At 33.8% G+C, this 21,094-nt stretch overlaps 3 protein-coding genes across 3 annotated transcripts in view; 2 read left to right on the top strand and 1 right to left on the bottom strand.

Annotated features, from left to right (window-relative positions):
• Positions 1–2,315, top strand: part of LOC139491981 (pyruvate dehydrogenase E1 component subunit alpha, mitochondrial-like) — a 49,811-nt gene extending 47,496 nt beyond the window's left edge. Inside the window, exon 9 of the mRNA XM_071279977.1 lies at positions 1,074–2,315. Coding sequence (XP_071136078.1) covers positions 1,074–1,238 — 165 coding nt within the window. The 3' untranslated portion in view covers positions 1,239–2,315. The remainder of the gene's footprint in view (positions 1–1,073) is intronic.
• Positions 2,316–5,963: 3,648 nt separating this feature from the next.
• On the top strand, positions 5,964–8,367 carry LOC139491943 (transcription intermediary factor 1-alpha-like). The gene has a single exon (XM_071279888.1). It carries the CDS (start codon positions 6,077–6,079, stop codon positions 7,994–7,996), a length of 1,920 nt encoding a protein of 639 aa, XP_071135989.1. The 5' UTR covers positions 5,964–6,076; the 3' UTR covers positions 7,997–8,367.
• Positions 8,368–13,223: 4,856 nt separating this feature from the next.
• On the bottom strand, positions 13,224–16,919 carry LOC139493015 (uncharacterized). Its single transcript, XM_071281158.1, has one exon. It carries the CDS (start codon positions 16,917–16,919, stop codon positions 13,224–13,226), a length of 3,696 nt encoding a protein of 1,231 aa, XP_071137259.1.
• Between the last annotated feature and the right edge of the window lie 4,175 nt (positions 16,920–21,094).

Genomic DNA, 21,094 nt, shown 5'->3' with positions numbered 1-21,094 from the left:
GATTGGCTGACGTTATTTTGTTATCAGCCCATAGACATAGTTTAGTCATGTGACTGTGACATCATCAACGATTTTTCATAGTTTTCTACAGGTTAAAATGGAATTTAGAATTAAATTATAAGAAATTACTGTAATATTTTTTCTGTCTATTCGAAATAACATAAAAAATGTGGTGCACACTGTTAAATAAACCGCTACGTGTGGTACTCAGTCTACACCAAATTTTTTATGTTATTTCTTCATTGACAGAAAAAATATTATAGTCATTCCTTAAATAAAATCTGAAATATTATCCTTTGAGTGATTGAACGTCTATTGCCTTTTAATGTGCAGGTTAACTGTGTAGCCTTTAACAATGAAAAAACCTATCCTATATACGGTTGGTGGTAAAAGGCTCAGTTGTTAATACATTGAACTAGCCTATATAGAAAACTGATGAATTAATTATAACAAAACAATTTACGAAAATAAAAAATATGACAGACATGAAACAATGACAACCACTGAACTTAGTCTTTAAGAAAGTTAAGTAAGTAAGATTAATCATGAATAAAACTATAGAAATGAAGGTGTGTTTTCCTGCAGTTATCTTGGGAGTTGGGGATTTATTCAAGACAAAGACGATATTATAATTACATTATTCAATGTTAAATTTGATTTTATTATGAGTATTGGGAATGTATATCTCATACAAGAAGATGAGAAGAAAAACTCAATAAGATTTCTGTTTATAATATTGCTCCAAAGCAGATGTGACATAACATTTGAGGTCACTGATTGAAGGTCTGGATGGGGTTTACAGAATAGAGAGTCAAAAAGTGAAGAATAGAGGGCTAAAAATATAAAGAAATGGAGAAAAATAGGACAACATAATAAAGAATAGAGGATGGGGTACTCAAATATAAAGAATATGAAAAATATATTAGAAAATTTTAAAGAATACAGAAATGAATAGACATAATACACTTGTATTCAAATTGTCCGCCATTACTTTAAATCACACAAGTTATGTAAAATATACTATTATAACCCATATTCAGATCTTTTTTTATTACTGAGATTTTATTTTACAGAAAATAGATCAAGACGTTAGAAAAGAAGTAACTGAATCAGAGAAGCTAGCTATAGCTGATACTGGTCCCCCACTAGAGGATATGTATGATCATATATATGTACAACCAGAAGCAGATTTTAAAGTCAGAACATGTGATCCTGTAACAATGGTGGCTTCACGATAACAGTTTCTATAGACCATACTCAATTAACTGTCAATTAGTGTTATTTATATTATTTAAGATTAGATTTTGTAGGGGTGCAATGATCTTTTATACATATCACAAAAATTCAAGTATTGTATGTTTATAAGAGATAGTCTAGCTACTAAAAAAAGGTCATTCATGAAATGCTTCTTTAATGATAGGCAAAATAGATTTGTAAATATCTGGACATACAATGTAAGTCTAGGAGAAAGTTATTTTAATAGAGTTTTTGATGTATAGACTCTGCACCCCTAAGAATTTGTGATACAATCAAAAGATATTTTAAAAGAACTAACACAAATTTAAAAAATATTAAAGAAAAGAAATATACTTTTTTAAAGTGTTTTTAGACTAAGATAGACCTTGAATCCTTGAAAGTTAGTAGTTAACTGACTATGAGAAACACAGCATCTCAGGTCAGACCAAACATAAGCCATAAATATCTTATTTGAATCTCAATCAAACAAATAACTCTTTTTTTTCAGTGTACTTTTTTTTCTAGTTGTAATAGTGTCTACATTTAAAATGACATAACCAATTTTGAAAAAATAGAATATTTATGATATTTGTTCAAAAGGGTAAAAAAAAATATTTTCTTTCTCCCCTTTGTCATATTGTTTTAATTTTTTTTTTTAAATTTGAATGGCATAAAACAGGAATGGTTCCACTGAATAAGTTTTGTTTAATGAGTTATTAATGTTTTGTTTATATATTTACTTCGTCAAATTGTCAACACAGCTGATAAAATTAAAAAAGGTAGATGTATCATCTCAGGTCCTAATTATCTACTCAAAGTTTGACACAATTTTATTTTGTAAGAAATCATCAACACTTAAGCATTTTTACTTGTAATAATTGAATGCGGAACACTTTTTTGTGGAAAATTGAAATAAAAAACAGTAAATGCATACCTCATCTGAAATTTCAAAAGCTTCTGAGAAGCTTTGGTTGTTATATAGCTTTTACATTTGTGATGAAATATTGCATTATGAGTCATACATTTTATGTACAATTGAGTTTGTTTTTATTTGAATATGCAATAAAATTAAAACTGCATTTTTTTTATTGTTTACTTTATTTGGATACAAACCCTGAATTGATGACCATTCTACTTTTGAATAACATTTCTTAGATTGTAATAAGTATTGGTTTTGACTCCAGAACAGTATCAAAAAGGAAAAATCTGAATATCCAACAATGACTCGAATCTTAACCTTACGAAATCTGATACAAAAAATAATGACCACTACTATTATTATGAAAAAAAAAGTTTACACATACAGAGATACAAATCATAAAAGTCATTGGCAGGAATCCTCTCTACTCTTTGGGTTTTTTTTACAGAACATTTAGCACAAAACAATTCAATTTTGCAGCTTTGAGAAAACCATTGACAATTATAGTTATCTTAATACAATGATCTTCAAGAAACTTTGAGATAACAAATTTTAATGTGGGATTGTATTTTCGAAAAGGGGATTTTAAAAGTACCTTTAAACAAAAATAAAAGTGATGAATGAAAGTGAAATAGAGAAATAATTATTCACTTTTAGCAGCCAGTATGGTTCAATTTTGACAAAATAAGCTACATAACATTGATGATGAATTATTCACTTGCATGAATTCGACCTCATTGAATCCCTATTCATGTGAACTTCAATTTTACCCCTTAGCTATAGATGGATAATGCATGAATTGTCCCTGTAAAGTTATTTAAAGGAAAAGAATGTCAACATTGAAAGCGAAACAGAGGTAAATCATTTGACTGATTCGAATCACATCACGGCCTGTAGACTGTTTATTTAAGCCTTTCAATTTTTTGAACAAATGTTTACATCGTTATAAATCCAATATGATAATTTGAGTGAAATTGGTGAATATGAATTTGACAGCTAGTGTCCCTTTAATGAAAGTGTCATAGTAAAATAATAATTCGCTTTTATCAGCTAATTTTGTCAATATCATCTAAGAAACATCACTGATGAATTATTCACTTGCAAATGAATAGTTCTAGCTCAATGAACCTGTATTCATGTGACCTGGGAACAATATATCTAACATGTATATGTTCCTGATGTGATCTTCAACTGAACCCATTAAGTAGAGATTGGTTATGCAGGTATTTGTCTTGTTCATCCATTATAATGATTAAAAGGAAAAGAATATTGACAATGAACGTGAAAGGAAGTCTATACTGACGGTATGGTATAGACTACCTTATACAGCTTAAAACATAAACTAAAGGGACAGATAATATGAACTGTAACCTTTGTACAGATGAATAAATAAGGGCAATAATATTATTAATTCATAGGATAGTCATTACAGTTTTAAAACGTATAAAAATTCATCATGTTATATTTTGATACCGTGTTTACTGTTGCCTCCCATCAAATTTAAAATGGAAAAGACCTAAATTATTACAAAAAGAACAAAGTTACTCGGAGTTGCACTGGACGAGAAAAAGACGTTTGAAAAACACCTTGAAACACCAGCAAAAAGAGCAAGTAGAATTCTAACCATACTAAATAAAAGTAAGGCAAATCAGTAAGATGTAGACCAAGAAACTGTTACAATTGTACTTCTGTCTAATAAGATCTGTTGTAGAATATAGCTGCCCAGCATGGCAAAAAGTAAAATCACAAAAATACTGAACTTAGAGGAAAATCTAATCGGAAAGTCCATAATCACATGGCAAAATCAAATAACAAATCACATCAAAAACGAATGAACCAGAACTGTCATATTCCTGACTTGGTAAAGGCATTTTCAAATGTAGAAAATGGTGGATTAAACCTGGTTTTACAGCCCTAACCCTCTCAATGAAGTTGCTGAACAAAATGACCTCCAAAGACTTGACAAGGTACAAAAGAAAGTGCTCATACTGTGTCTTGATATGCCGTCAACATCAGACAGAGAAGCATTAGAAATTGAGGCTGGAGTCCTATCAATAGACCTGAGAATTGAAGAGATTGTTATAAGGGAAATATCTAAAATCCAATCAATGTCTATAAAGGAACCAATTAAAAATCAACTGATAAATTATCAAAAATAAATATGCCATGACATCCATATAACACCAATATGGGCAAAGCACTAATTCGATCAGTTGAAATGGTAAAAGAAACTGTCATTAACATCAAATTAATCGAACCAGAATTTACATACAGATTAGGAGAAAAATCAATAACAAAGATAACACCTTCATATTGATACAGAATTGGAAGCTAAAAATCACGAACACCAGAACAAAAACAAATATGCAAAGAAGTCATGACAAAGCTAATACTAATAGGAAATACGGCAAATGACCAAGAAAATGCATTCACTGATGGGTCATGCATGGGAAACCCTGGACCATGTGGAGCTGGTGCAATCCTATACACAAGAAAATTTAAATGAGTATAACTTAATGTTTTGGAAAGTATTTATCTAAAAATCTAGAGATAAGGAGAAGTTCAAAGATAATAAAATAAATATATTTTGAGTGGTATATGATTTTCAATGGCATATTCTAAAGATGTTAATTGTATTATTTGGTTTTGTCCTGGCCTTTTATAGCATTTTTAATAGTCTTAAACGATGTTGGTTTCTTATATGTCTCTAAGTTATGTCTAATCAAATGTACTTGTATGTAATGTGATGAAAGCTCTTTATGGAGCCCTTTAATTGGAAATATAATATTCTTATTCTTCTTCTTATTTATACACAGAAGACTCAAGACCAGCTATAAGACTACTCAGACCTGTCACACAAAGAGGATCAATCTTGCAGGCAGAGCTGGTAGCAATTTTTGTGGTACTGGAATTCTGTATACTGGAACGACTGTATACTAGTAATCCCATTACAACACTTAAGATATTTTCTGACAATCAAAGTGCAGTAGGACTCCTCACACTAAATTAGGCACCCCCTTTTTAAAATGGCTGGATCCGCCCCTGCTATTTATACTTTCTTTATCAAGTATTTTATACTTCAACAGATAAAGTCTTATAGGTAATTGTTTATATTATAGACCAAGATTTTGAAAGCAAAACCCAGCTTTCGTATTATATATATTAATATTCACCAATAAATACGGCAAATGACCAAGAAAATGCATTCACTGATGGGTCATGCATGGGAAACCCTGGACCATGTGGAGCTGGTGCAATCCTATACACAAGAAAATTTAAATGAGTATAACTTAATGTTTTGGAAAGTATTTATCTAAAAATCTAGAGATAAGGAGAAGTTCAAAGATAATAAAATAAATATATTTTGAGTGGTATATGATTTTCAACGGCATATTCTAAAGATGTTAATTGTATTATTTGGTTTTGTCCTGGCCTTTTATAGCATTTTTAATAGTATTAAACGATGTTGTTTTCTTATATGTCTCTAAGTTATGTCTAATCAAATGTACTGGTATGTAATGTGATGAAAGCTCTTTATGGAGCCCTTTAATTGGAAATATAATATTCTTATTCTTCTTCTTATTATACACAGAAGACTCAAGACCAGTCTTATTTTATATATATTAGTATTCACCAAGAAAAGTATACATTGCATAATATGGATGTTTCTGCAAAGATATAGAATCAATTTGAAACCTAATGATACCATTATTCACCTTCACCGCTCAAATGGTGGAGGTAATGAACCGGTTTACCTGTTTATCGGGTATACCCGTCACTGTTTTGAATGTTAGTTTTATTTGTTTGATTTGTTATCTAAGCATCGATAACATGTAATATATCTGTCATCTAGAAGATAAAGTCTTATGATATCTATTGGATAATTGATACAGGTTTGGAATACACCAAATAAATCTTCAAATGGCATCTTCAAAGGAGGATGTAATGGATTTAACGATATGTCCGATTTGTTTAGAAATATTAACGAAACCGAAATATTTACCGTGTTTACATACGTTCTGTGAGAAGTGTATTGGGGCTTATATTACTTCCTCGGTTGAAAAAGGTGAAAATCAAAGTGCTGAATGTCCTATTTGTAGGTCGGTGGTGCAGATCCCTGAATCAGGAATTACGGCAAATGAATGGGCAAACCGCTTGCCTGACAATTTTCTTTTAATAAGTCTTATAGACAGCGTTAAACTGAAACATGCTGGAAAAGTTTGCACATCTTGTGACAGAATGGGCGAGAAATCTGTAGCAAATTATGCTTGTATCGACTGTTCGGACACCCTTTGTCAGACCTGTAATCGTTATCACAAACATCATAAAATATTTGAAAACCATGAAGTAATTCCGATAGAGAAATTTAAAAGTGCAGTTGAATTTCCGGTTAAATTTCAAAGCAGTTGTTCAAAACATAAATATGAGAAACTCAAATTGTATTGTTCAGATCATGCGATTCCTTGCTGTTCCGTGTGTGTTTCCGTCGAACATCGAAAATGCGAAAATGTCTGCACAATTGAGGATGCTGCACATAAGTACCGAGACTCGCAAACTGTTAAAAATATGCAAAAAGTAATAACACTAATGGCAGGCGATGTTAACAATATCCTTTCAAATACCAGAGATGGGATTAAAACACTGAATTCTCAGAGTAAAGATGCCTTCAAGAAAGTTGAAAGTTTTAAGGAGACTTTAGATAATAAGGTGAAAACTGTCATCGATAGACTGAATAGTGAATTAACGAAAGGATTTGATATCGAGAAAGAAAGGTTAGAGGAAAGAAAAACGATTTTTGAAAATGTTGAGAAACAACTTGACAATGAAATAAAGTTACTGGAAACATGCATTGAAAAGGCGTCTGATGCCCAGCTTTTGATTGAAACTGGGAAACTAAAGGGGAGAATACTGGAACACAAGAAACATTTTGAAGGTCAACCGTTTGATCGTTATGCAACAGTAGATGTCAACATTGAGGATTCTTTGGACGATAGTTTTAAAACGATTGATGATGCATGTCGTGTATCAAATGTTGTAGCACCAGACACTAAAATAAACTTGACACATAGACGGTTTCCAACTTGTTTAAAGTTGATTAAATCCATAGCAAAATATGAGAATCCTCATTATGAAGCTTGTTTCATGACAGGCAATAAAATAACAGTGTCCTGTTACAAAGAAAGTAATTTGAAAGTCTTTGATATAAAGGGTAACAAAGTGAGATCAATCAAACTGTCTTTCCAACCATACGACATTACAGAATCGGGAACTAATGAAGTAGCAGTTTTGTACTATGGTAAAAGCCAGGTACATTTGATCAATATCGACTCTACCGATACTAATCAAACTCGAAACATTCCTATCAAGCCAGGCGTACGAAGCATATGTTTCTGTAAGGGAAAACTTTATGCATCAGATTTAAAAACTATTAATATTTATGATGAATCTGGGATTTTCCTTCGCGAAATTAAAGGCGAAATTAGTGCGTACACTTATATTCATTGCGATAGTAAAAATATACTGTACGTTGCAGACAAATCGTCAATCGTTAAAAAAGCTGAAAACGGACAAGAACAATTTCTATTTTCTCACCATGACCTGATTGGCGCCCGTGGAATTACAAGTGACAACATTTCAGGTAACGTTTATGTCAACGGATACGAATCAAACAATATTGTTCAAATTTCAGGAGATGGTTTATACCACCAAGTATTACTGGAGAAAAAAGACGGAATTTTAAATCCAAGATACATTGACGTGAGCAAAGATGGAAAATATCTCGTTCTGACGAATGAAGATGGAAAAGAACTTCTGTTGTTCGAAATTCGCTTTGACATTTGACATCACTTTTCAGTCGATGTCATGGTAATACATCAACACTTATATTTTCACTGTTTAAATCTTTGTTCGCTGGTTTTTAACACAAATATTGACTAGAGGATGCATTTGTGGGATTCTAACGTTTCTTGTACGTTCAAAGTGAATTAAAAATATATTTTATAATTCAGAAACTGGTTAAGGTAGTTCAGGGGGTATAGAATAAAAAAAGACAGAATTTTCTTATATTTTGTAATAATTAAGATTTTACTATGCTTTTTTCAAATAAATGATAAAAGTATGGGTTACCTCGCAATTTTTCAAGGTACGAGTCGTTCAAAATTGCCAAAATTTGCTTAGATTGTTCATGAAAAAAACACAGTTGTGGGCATACAAAGAAATCTAGGAAACAGAATTTGAAATAAAATATGAGAAGATAGGTTTTATTATGTATTTTAAGAAAAGAAAAAGAAAAAAATGGTTTCTCCGAACTTGTTTTCTTGTTACAAGTTAAAAATGAAAATGTCCCCCCTATATGTCCAGTATAAATTGTGTACTTAAAGAGTTATCTCCCCTTGTAAGCTTATTTGAAAAAAAATATTCTAAAGGGACAAATATTTGGTATTTATAACACATTTTCAATAATGCAATTGATAATTGAGTTTTCTTTATATAAATAAACAGTGTACCCAATAAATTCCAAATCCGTCTCAAAATTTGCAGATTTAGGAAAAAAACTAGACCGATTATTTACTGTGATTGTACAATTGAAGATGGCGGTATACCCCTAAACGACCGTGCAAGGGCTGTATAGCCAGTCAAGGTCGTTTAAAACTTCCATTTGCTGAATAACTTTAATCGTCGATAAGGATCATCATCAAATGATGATGAAAGCGGTATGGCCAATTATCCTGCCTTCATTTCACCACAGAATCGGAAATTTGCTCATTTAACTACCAAGGATTTGTATAGTAACTATTACCAAGAATTGAAAACTAATGAGTTATACCCTACTACATTTAAAAGATTTTTCAATTATTTAGTACACAGATCAAAATTCAGAAAAACGACTAGTTAATGTTGTTCGTACATATATATAAATTCATTTAGTGTTCATTTCATTTAGAAATGTTCTACATTGTAATTAATGTAATATGAATAAACAAGGGCACCTCACTGAATTATTTGACCAGGAAATCACTGTCACTGTACAGCATTCCACAATCATGATCAATCATACGGCATAGTTAGTTATAAGAGGCCCCGAAATTGCAAATGTAAAATAACTCACACGAGAAAACAAACGGCCTTATGGTAGATGGAGTGTCTAAATTATAATCCATAGATTTATTTTAATAATTTGCCAAAAATTAGTTTAAATCATGCTTTAAAAAAAAAAATTAATCGGTCACGGGGCTTATTTTACGCTACAGGTTGTGCAAAATTGACAGATTTTGTGTAGATTATGCATGGAGACCCCAATTTTCTGCCATAAAACGAAAACTACATCATAAAATATTGAATGGGACCCGTTGTCTTGCTACATAGTAATAAAATAGGTAAATTCCTAACACATTCTATTGTTAAAGTAACTTTACCTGAATTTTCTGCTTTTACATTTGAGTTGCCTCCCATTATGTGGCCAAGTTGGGAAACATTGAATCAAACAAAAGTATTTTTTTTTGTAAAATACAACCATAAATATGATAAAAGATGTCATTTTCTATATTGAAATGAAAATTCTTACACATGAATTACCTACTTTTCTCAAAATTTGCACGTTTTATTAAAGATCTAGACCGATTGTTTTTCTAGCTTTTTAACTGTTTGATCTGAGCGTCACTGATGAGTCTTATGTTGACGAAACGCGCGTCTGGCGTATTAAATTATAATCCTGGTACCTTTGATAACTATTTACACCACTGGGTCGATGCCACTGCTGGTGGACGTTTCGTCCCCGAGGGTATCACCACCAGCCCAGTAGTCAGCACTTCGATCAATTATATGGTCATTTTTATAAATTTCCTGTTTACAAAACTTTGATTTTTTCGAAAAACCTTAAGGATTTTCTTACCCCCAGGAGTAGATTACCTTAGCCGTATTTGGCATTACTTTTTGGAATTTTGGGTCCTCAATGCTCTTCAACTTCGTATTTGTTTGGCTTTTTAATTGTTTTGATCTGAGCGTCACTGATGATTCTTATGTTGACGAAACGCGCGTCTGGCGTATTAAATTATAATCCTGGTACCTTTGATAACTATTATAGCCAGTCAAGTCCGTTAAAAACTTCCATTTGTTGAAAACACAGTAACGTCTCAGTCCTTACAGCTTTACAGCTGAAAAGACGTGCTGTAATTACCCGCTGGCTACATGTTACGTTGCTTTCATGGTTCATCGACAAACTAGTTTATGATGTTACCTTACTTGTAAACCCGCGTTAGCGACACTTTGAATCCCATTGTGGATGGGTGAGTTTCATATGCTGTCCAGACGTCCGAGGGCTATGTGTATTTAGCTTCGTGCAGGTTGCAGTCATCAGAGGGCTACATGGTTCAACGACAAACTAGCTTATGATGTTACCTTACTAGTAGACCCGCGTTAGCGACACTCTGAAACCCATTGTGGATGGGTGAGTTTCATATGCTGTCCAGACGTCCAAGGGCTATGTGTATTTAGCTTCGTGTAGGTTGCAGTCATCTACTATAGAGTCAATGATTCATCTATCAACAACACATCGTCGTGGTTAGCGGGCTGCCCAGCTGATCAACCTTGCCCTGAAAACAGCCGTTGTGGAATATCGACTGTAAAGAAACATGAAAATAGTAAACAAACCAAAAACTACTCAGCAAAACCAAGATGGCGACCTACAAAAATGGCGTCTTCTCCTATTCCTGATCATATGAAGAAAATATTTAAATGCTCACCAAACGCCTTCGGGCACCGAGCCGACCGTTCGAGGGCTGTATAGCCAGTCAAGGTCGTTAAACACTTCCAGTTAGTTAGTTTGCTGAAAAGCCAGTCAAGGTCGTTAAACACTTCCATCATCAAAGTAATACCGACCGTGTAAGGGCTGTATAGCCAGTCTAGGTCCTTAAAAACTTCCATTTGTTGTCAAAGTTATAAAAAAAATCGCACCTTTGATTAAAGACCGATTGTTTTCTGGTTTTTAAAAATTCAAGTAATCCGACCGTGCAAGGACTGTTTAGCCAGCCAGGCTTGTTAAAAACTTCGTTCCATTTGTTGTACAAAGAAAAGGACAAAAATCAAAAGTGTGACAACGCAACACACGATGACCACAATTACAGGCTCCTTACTGTGGACAGGCACATATAGTGGAGCGGCGAATGTTGAAAAAGTCGCCTAGTTAACGAGTTTAAATTACCTAAATACCTCATGGAATTTTAATGTCTTAAATTATCTATCGATTATTCAGCTTCAGAAAAATGTTTGTCGTAAATATCAAATCTGGTACAAATGACGTTAAAACATCCGTAACTGACGTTACCCAACTTACAACGAATACCCTACTGCTGATTCGCTAGACAATACTCATAACTTACCCCTTTTAAAAATAATTTGTGAACGAAATTGGTAAATATTGTTACTCTTGAACTTTATAAACTATAAAAGCATTTTAACAGTAGTTTTATAATTGGAGTAGTATGCATCTGAAAATAGTTAAAAATAACGCGGAAAAATCATCGTTTTCAACCTGGCATTATTTGCACGTGCAGTATAGATGTGTTTTAAAGGTACAGGAAAGCCGCCGTATTATACTTCAATCGACCCGAATTTACTTTTTGAAGTTAATGCGTAAAAAGATAAATATCTGACTAAATATCTGCTTTTTAACCAGAATTCAAGTCCGGATATTTGACACATATTAACCGATGCTGGTGTGGTTTCTAGTTATATTCCCTTATCTTATTAGGCCATATAGCGAACATCATTTGTAGTCATTATCAAGTTTATTTCTTTTTAATTTTAGAATTTCCGAATTCTTATAATTTTTGTTGTTGTTGTTTGGTATTGATGTGTATTCGTCTATGTTAAATTTAACAGGGAAAGTGAATATCATTGTAGGGTGCACGTGGTTTCCAGATGTGTTTGACAATGTTTTGTTTTATATTGAAGTATATGGACAATATCACTCTCGTTAAATAAGATAATTATATGCTCTTAATATGCGATTTAGCGAAGATCAAATGTGTTCATTTACAAGCTTATTTCTTGCTCATCTTAGAATTTCCGAAGCCTTATGATTTCTTCATGTTGACCTATACTTCTTTTAATGGTCATTTGACATTAATGCAATGAGATCAAGAGTGTCGCATAAGAAATATAAATAGTGAGATAGATAATACACATGAACGTTCAAAAAATTATGTGACTGCCTAGACGCAGTCCAGCTAAACCTATGTGCTAAATCGTTAGGGACTAACAAATCAAAGTCAATACTGTGAGATAGTATTTATTCCGTTGCACATCTATATGGTGAAAAGCTACAATAAAACAAAGACAATCGATATAAAAACAGCTAATGTAACATTTCAGACAAATCAACAAAAATAGTATCAAATAATAGAAAATGTAATGTACCTCTAATGGAAACATATATTTCAAAATAAGAATTCAGTATACAAACTTCATATATTCAAAGTATCAACTTATTCGCAAAAAAGCAATTTATCTACTGTCAAGTTTACACACAGTGACATTTCTGACCATATTCCAACTGAAAACATATTATCGATTCACACTTTGCTCACAGTGATTTCGAATTCGCATGTGGTTATCAAAAATTGTTTGCATCGTCAAAAACTTATAAAAACAATTGCAGTCTATCAAAATGAATGTGTTTACACTATATATACATAAAAAAGGTAAGTATAAGTGACTTACATCGTGGCATCAGACGGATTGTCCAAGAGAAAATTAACGTGACTTGACGGAAGTTTATGCAAATTGTAATACAAAGAATACAGTCCGGTTTCTTTCCGGAAAATAAATGAATGTGAAACATGAGACATGACACTCCTCGCCTGATATTATCTATATCACATTATAATGACGGAGTCTAAAATTTATCTAGTCATATAGTAATACACAAATCAAATATCAATAAATCAAATTGTCCATTGAAACTACATATTGTTAGTTTGGTAAGAGCACATTGAAACTACATATTGTTAGTTTGGTAGAAGCACAATCAACTCGTTCACGGGCCTTGTGAATGTTTTCCTGTCTTTTCCTAAACGAACATCGACCTTGCGCACACGGTTGTCATCGCTTGTGTGTGTTTTAATAATGATTCCCACTGGCCATTCATTCCTGTGTAGAGATTTATCGCACATGAGAACAACATCACCTTCTTGTACGTTTTACGGTCCGGCTGAAATTTAGATTTCCATCGGTGCCAGAACTGATTTGCGAGATGCTGAATACCTTTCAACTGCTTCTCGAAGAGGTTCTTTGCTAAGTAATCCTTCTCAAATGCCGACAAAACTTTACTTGAATTAGAGCAAATTTTGTGTAGCCGTAAATTTCCTTCTTCTAGTAGACATGGTAGAGCTGACTGAGCTCTTTTGAACAAACTAAATGCTTCTTCACTCGTACTGTGTGACGACAGTGCGTCATCAACATAGAAGTTACGATAAATGTATTTCTTGACATCCATACCTGACATTTCACCAGTAATATCGGCAGTTTTCTGTAAACCACAGGTAGCCACGGCAGGACTTGGGCTGTTGCAAAAGACGTGGTGCACCTTCATTATAAAATTCACAAGTTCTTTTGTGAGGTGGAAGACGAAACGTGAGTAATCTCTGTGGTTACTACTCGCATAGAAACTATAAAACATTTGTTGCAGGTCAGCTATCACAGCAACTTTCTCCGTCCTAAATCTGATGAGCATGATGAGCACACCAAGCAAATTGTTAGTTAGATTAGGACCAGTCATTAAAACATCATTAAGGGATAGTCCCTGAAACTTAGCTGATGAGTCGAATACGATTCCTATACGGTCCTTTTTCTGTGGATTGTATATCCCGAATAAAGGTAGGTACCAACATTCACTATTTGGTTCTAGTACTGGAGCACGTTCTACATGCCCATTTTCAAACAGAGCTGTCATGAATTCATTAACGTGCTGTCTCTTAACGGGATTCTTCCTAAGAGTTGCGTCAAAGCTCCTGGCCCTATGCAAGGCTTGTGTGCAGTTGTTGGGTAACTGTTTACGATAAGGTTTGAAGGGAAGCGGTGCTATCCAATTATGACTGTTGTCTCTTTTCATTTCAGTGTCCATCAGTTCTAAAAAGCTTCGATCTTCTATCGATAAACTCGGTTTGTCGTCATCTTTCGTGGTCTTGAACAGGTGTGTGTCTTGTTCACAATCAGAAACATTAAATTTTCTACTACAAGGTTCTAGCACTGAAGACTTTCCATTAACATCTATAAAAGTTTTCAAAACGCTTGCATCTTTCGGAATGTGAGCACCGTCCAAGCACGATTCACCGACAATAATCCATCCTAATTTTAATCTTTGTGCGTATGGCTGATATGGCTTGCCAATCTTTTGATCCAATACGTGGTGCGCTTGCATCAAATCTCTACCAATAAGAAGTAATATTTTCGCCTCAGAATCAAGAGGAGGTATGAATTGAGCAATGGAAGCAAGGTGTTGGTAATTAGCAGCTACGTCACAGGTAGGTATCTCATTTCGATTATTCGGTATCATGTCACACTCAATGAGAGTAGGAAGCTCAAGAGTCTGTCCATCTAGAGATTGCACAACAAAACCACTTGCCCGTCTGCCGTTCATCATAACTGTACCGCTACAACTACTTAATGAATATTGTCTTGACTCTGCTTCGATGTCAAAGTAATCAAGTATGTCTCCATGCACAAGTGAAGAATTGCTTTGTTCATCTATAATCGCGTATATACGCATGCGTGAGTTTGGTTTCTGTGCGTGTAATATGTCTAATAATACAATTTTCGCACATGATTTATCTACGCCGCCTTTGCAAACTTCAGTGCATTTTGAATTAACTTCCTCCTTTGGGGAGTTCTCCTCGCCATACTTTGAGACACTTGCTTCTGGCTTTGATTTAATTCCATCTTGAGATTCAATTTTGAAGACATGCATAGCGGTAGTATGTGAAGTTCCTTTACATTCCGAACACTTGACGTTTTCATGACAGTCTTTCCTGAGATGCTTTGAAACACAACATCTAAAACAGATACCGTGCTGTTTCAAAAGTGATTTTCTTTCATCCTGTGTCTTGTGTCGAAAAACACGACAGTCATCAAGAGAATGATTCGCATTGTGAATGATACATTTAAAAGTGTTAGTGTTGTTATCAATTTCCGTTTTTGCTACTGAAACATTACGATAATTGGTTCTAGGTTCATGAGACATTCCACTAAATTCAAAGTCAAAACTAGGGTCATTCATTACTTCTGCCATTTCAAGAACAAAGTCACAAAAGAAGGTAAAAGGTGGAAAAATGACACAATGTTTTCTTTTGTAAGAGGCTGCACGATCACGCCATTTACTTTGTAATCCTGCTGGTAACTTTGAAATTGTCGGATTAACACCCATAGATGTATCATAAAAACTCAGCAGTGCAGAATATTGAGGTTTTTCCTTTACTGCTTGAATCTCAGCCAGAACATCTGAGAGTTCATATAGTTTGTTTTTGTCCTTGTAAGTGATTTTCGGCATAGAACTTAACTTCATTTTTAACGCAGTTTCTACTTTCTCTGGTGATCCATAACCACTGTCCAAACGATTCCACGCACGTTCGAGTGCGCTTGTCGGATAACCTGCGTTAGCTACTTTGATGCTTATCACTTGTTTCCTTGAGTTTACACCTGTATACTGTAACAAAAGGTCCAATTCCTCGGTGGCGGTGGCGCCAATTTCATGTACAACACATTTAAATGTGTCCTTCCACGAGACATAGTTTTCTGGGCAATCATCGAATTTATGTATTCTCGATGAAAGTAAATCCTTCTTCATCAGAAACATAGCGAAATTGTTGTTAACATCTTCTTGCTTAACATGCTTAATAACCTGACCAGTCTCTTTTGTTGTTAGCAGATTGCTAGGTTTAAAACTAGGAACAGAAGGATCAAGTTGAGACGGCTTTGAAATGTATTTCTCTTTGTCATTCTCTTTACTCAGAATTTTATTTTGGTCTTCAACATACCTTTTCGTTAATTGGATTTTTACAATTTCTGATCCATTGTCACTAGATTCTGACTCAGTTTCATCTTCTTCAATTGCATTTAACTCGGCCATAGCAACAGCTGCCTCTTTTCTAGCTGATAAACCTTTCTCTTTAGCCGCGAGTTTGGCCTTTTCAATAATGCATGTAGCTTCATATTCTGCCTTTTGAGTCAGCAAGTCTGATTCTTCTTGTGCAAATTCTAGTTTCTTACGTGCAGTTTCTGCAGTAATCTTTGCCTTTTGTCGCAGTACTGAACTGTTACTTGATCTAAGTGAAGCTTTGGATAATGATTTCTTTGAAGTTTTCTTGTGAGATTTAACAGAAGGTTCTTTGAGTGTAGATTTCGGCTGAAATCCGGTTGTCTCAGCAATACTTGATCGGATAAGTCCTTCCATTTTGTAGACAAAGTCTTCCCTAAATTTCGTGTGTTCTTCTAGTTCACTTGTCGCTTCAGCTGTTTTCGTATGTGTAAGAAAACTGATGTAGTCATCAGACTTTTTAATGTATTTTTCTAATGATAGTTTGAGTAATTCTAACGTATCATGGTCCATTTGTCCAGAAGTAATTTTAAAACAGTGTTCGTCTATCTTACTTGAAACACGTTTTAAAGTTTTTATGTGTTTATCCATTGTTGTGTGAAACAACTCAAGTCCTTTTTCCGTCATTGTATGTTCTCTCTGTTTTGAATTATCAACAGTTTCTGCTGTATCCATGCTGATTAATGGATCTTTTCACTGTGACTGCCTAGACGCAGTCCAGCTAAACCTATGTGCTAAATCGTTAGGGACTAACAAATCAAAGTCAATACTGTGAGATAGTATTTATTCCGTTGCACATCTATATGGTGAAAAGCTACAATAAAACAAAGACAATCGATATAAAAACAGCTAATGTAACATTTCAGACAAATCAACAAAAATAGTATCAAATAATAGAAAATGTAATGTACATCTAATGGAAACATATATTTCAAAATAAGAATTCAGTATACAAACTTCATATATTCAAAGTATCAACTTATTCGCAAAAAAGCAATTTATCTACTGTCAAGTTTACACACAGTGACATTTCTGACCATATTCCAACTGAAAACATATTATCGATTCACACTTTGCTCACAGTGATTTCGAATTCGCATGTGGTTATCAAAAATTGTTTGCATCGTCAAAAACTTATAAAAACAATTTCAGTCTATCAAAATGAATGTGTTTACACTATATATACATAAAAAAGGTAAGTATAAGTGACTTACATGTACATCGTGGCATCAGAAGGATTGTCGAGGCCCCTCATGGGGGGGGGGTCCTAGTAATCACATAATCACCATTTTTTTGCCAATATAATCACATAATCATTAAATATTTGCTTATCTTTAGTAATCAAATAATCATAAACTAAAAATACAGTCCTAGGTAATCAAATAATCATGAAATATTTGGCTTAATAATCAAATAATCATTACAAAAACGGCCAAGTAATCACATAATCAAAAACCTCATGAGGGCCCTCATTGTCCAAGAGAAAATTAACGTGACTTGACGGAAGTTTATGCAAATTGTAATACAAAGAATACAGTCCGGTTTCTTTCCGGAAAATAAATGAATGTGAAACATGAGACATGACAAATTAGAATAAAGTTTAAAATATTTCCAAATATTATTACATTTCATCTGTGTCATTTTCTATGTTGGCTGATACGGCCTGGGCATTGTTGCAACTACCTACATTTTGACAAAAACACATATCAGTTCAAAGAAGACTCTAGTCCATGGAAACCGGGACATGCTGCTTGGTATGCCTTTTACCCCCTACACAATCATTAATATTTTCTTTATTTACCGATTTAAAGAAGGTGGAACCTGCTCAATGCATGAACATAAGTGGGAATACTGGTGACAGAAACTTGGTAAAAACAACGGGAAAATGGCGTGAACTGGTATAAATCGTCTGTTATCCTGCCAATTCTAAATCTGCATTGACATAAATCGTGGCCTTCACGACTTCTGCAATTAAAATATTGCTAGAAAATATATATAACGCTAGACTCATCTGGTCCTTGTTTGGCAAAGAATACAATGACAGCACAGTAAAGCTTTGCAAGTTTAGCCATGCAGTTCCATTAGGTCCGACTAGTTTTATCTGGTAAAAGAGACTAGTACAGTGTTAAAATTTATGACATAACAAGGATTTTTTTTTTTTTGTCACGAAGAAGGTCTCTGTCTATATTTTGAACTACACGTTCGAACTCTAAAACATACGCAGATTTATCAGTGGATTTTGTTCTATATGTTAAGTATGTGGTCAAACATGCCGCATTATGCGCTCCATTATTTAGCAAATTGTCTTATTAAAACAATTATGTTAGCGTCGCATGCTCTAGCAGCTGCATCTTTTAGAATTGATAACCTTCCGCTAGATGCAATGATATGTAATGTTAATACTCTTTTATGAAATATTTTCTTGCAAATATTACACTTTGCGTATTAATAAGAGGATACACATCTTTCTTAGAAAGCAAAGAATTAAATAAATTGGGTTTCATATCTGGTTATTTTCTTTCAGCCGAAGAACGTGCTACTTATTTAAAAATTCTGCTGACTTTTATAGCTTTTATAACACAACCTATGATACCTTATTAATAATACGGTTGATTCAGTTTATGAATTTGTTAGATAATTCATTAAACAAAACAAATAATGACGCCTCTGTTTGCTGCAGTATTAATCAGACTTTTGCGTCCAGATTCTGTTTAAACAAAAGCAGAGTTGCAAATAATAAATTTGTCAACACCAACCTTAAATCACATTTCTTGGCATCGCGAGGATCCAGTTTTCAGCCGAATGAAATTGTCCATATAGTAGAATATTAACAAAACAAACACACCTGAAAACCAAGCGCAGCCTACAATGATATTCACTTTCCCTGTTAAATTCAACATAGACGAATTCACATCAATACCAAACAACATAAAGAAATCATTAGACTAAAATAAACTTTTATTTTAAACGAGAAATAAGTTTGATAATGACTACAAATGATGTTCGCTATGGCCTAATAAGGGAATATAACTAGAAACCACACCAGCATCGGCTAATATGTGACAAATATCCGGAACTTCAAAAAGTAAATCGGGTCGATTGAAGTATAATACGGCGGCTTTCCTGTTGTACCTTTAAAACACATCTTTACTGCAAGTGCAAATAATGTCAGGTTGAACACGATGATTTTTCCGCGTTAATTTTAACTATTTTCAGATGCATACTACTTCACATATTAAACTGCTTTAAAAATGCCCTTATAGTTTATAAAGTTCAAGAGTAACAGTTTTTACCAATTTCGTTCACAAATTATTTTTAGAAGGGGTTAGTTATGATTTGTCTTCCGAATCAGCAGTGGGGTATTCAATGTAAGTTGGGTAACGTCAGTTAATATAAAAAAGAAGATGTGGTATGATTGCCAATGAGACAACTATCCACAAAAGACCAAAATGACACAGACATTAACAACTATAGGTCACCGTACGGCCTTCAACAATGAGCAAAGCCCATACCGCATAGTCAGCTATAATAGGCCCCGATAAGACAATGTAAAACAATTAACGCCAATTGTACCAGATTTGATATTTACGACAACATTTTTCTGAAGCTGAATAATCAATAGATAATTTAAGAAATTAAAATTCCATGAGGTATTTAGGTAATTTAAATTTCTAAAATTGTCCTCTCCGACGCTCCACTAATACAGGATGTTGCGGTTTTAAACGTGTTTACAAGCGGTTGCCGCCAACCCTCTTCGTTCATCGTTTAGTTTTGTAGATTCCCAGTTATTGAATGTCAAAAAATTCGATATTGTACTAATTAAAAATAAACAGATTTACTAACGAAGTACACTCATACCACACCTCCCTATATCTATTGAATACCTTTTTGCTTACAGTATATATGGTAACAATACATAGCTTTCTAAATCATTATAACGGTGGTTTATGTAAGTGAACAGTGTCGTCTGAATTAAAAATCGAGGTAGTCATACTGTATGACTGGCCAGTCAATACTGATTTTGTGAATTCGAATCCCGCAAGGGACAGGTGCACTCGACTCCAATCCTAAAAGAAAAGTGAAAGATACCAGAAGAACATTCAAATTCATAGGTCGAAAATAAACTGACAACGCCAAGGGTAAAAAAGGAAAAGACCAACCGACAGACAGACAGACAAAACTACACAAAACTACACAAAACACAACATAGAAAACTAAAGACTGAGCAACAGGAACCCTAACAAAGACTGGGGTCGATTTTAGGTGCTCCGGAAGGGTAAGCAGATCCTGTTCTACATATGGCTCCCGTCGTGTTGTTCATGTAAATACAAATTGGGTTACAAGTATAATTCAGTAGGTCATATTCGGGGAAAGGGGATAGGAATCTAACAACGACATTAGGAACATATTCACTATCATCGGTGATCTCAATTACGGTCTACCAACTTGTAATGGTGTCCGTAAAACTTAATAGCTTTCTTATTGATTAGGCTTGTCAGCTTCGACCACCAATTAAAACTGACCGCCACGGAATAGCACAACAGTGTTGAAAGTGGCGGTAACAGCAACTAATCAATCTTTATTGTTGAAAAGTTGTAAAAAATGTAATTTTACCAACATTATGACAAGAAAATAAAAAGCGGTACATACTATCAAAAAAAGAGTCAAAATGTGAGTGCTACTACTGGAAGGTAGCTTATGTGGTGTAGCCATAGTAGCTGGTTCAATACAGTAGCTCAAGCAGAAGGAAAAAAATGCATGATACCATTTGAGGCGCAAACCTTTTTAATTATTACTTTTCATCGGGTATGATCAAGCCTAAAAATAGAAAAAAATACTTTGAAATTTCC

This window comes from Mytilus edulis, chromosome 10 (genome assembly GCF_963676685.1).
Source record: "Mytilus edulis chromosome 10, xbMytEdul2.2, whole genome shotgun sequence".
NCBI classification, from domain to species: domain Eukaryota; kingdom Metazoa; phylum Mollusca; class Bivalvia; order Mytilida; family Mytilidae; genus Mytilus; species Mytilus edulis.
Note: the sequence above shows the minus strand (reverse complement) of the source record. Positions and strands in the feature narration are given on the sequence as shown.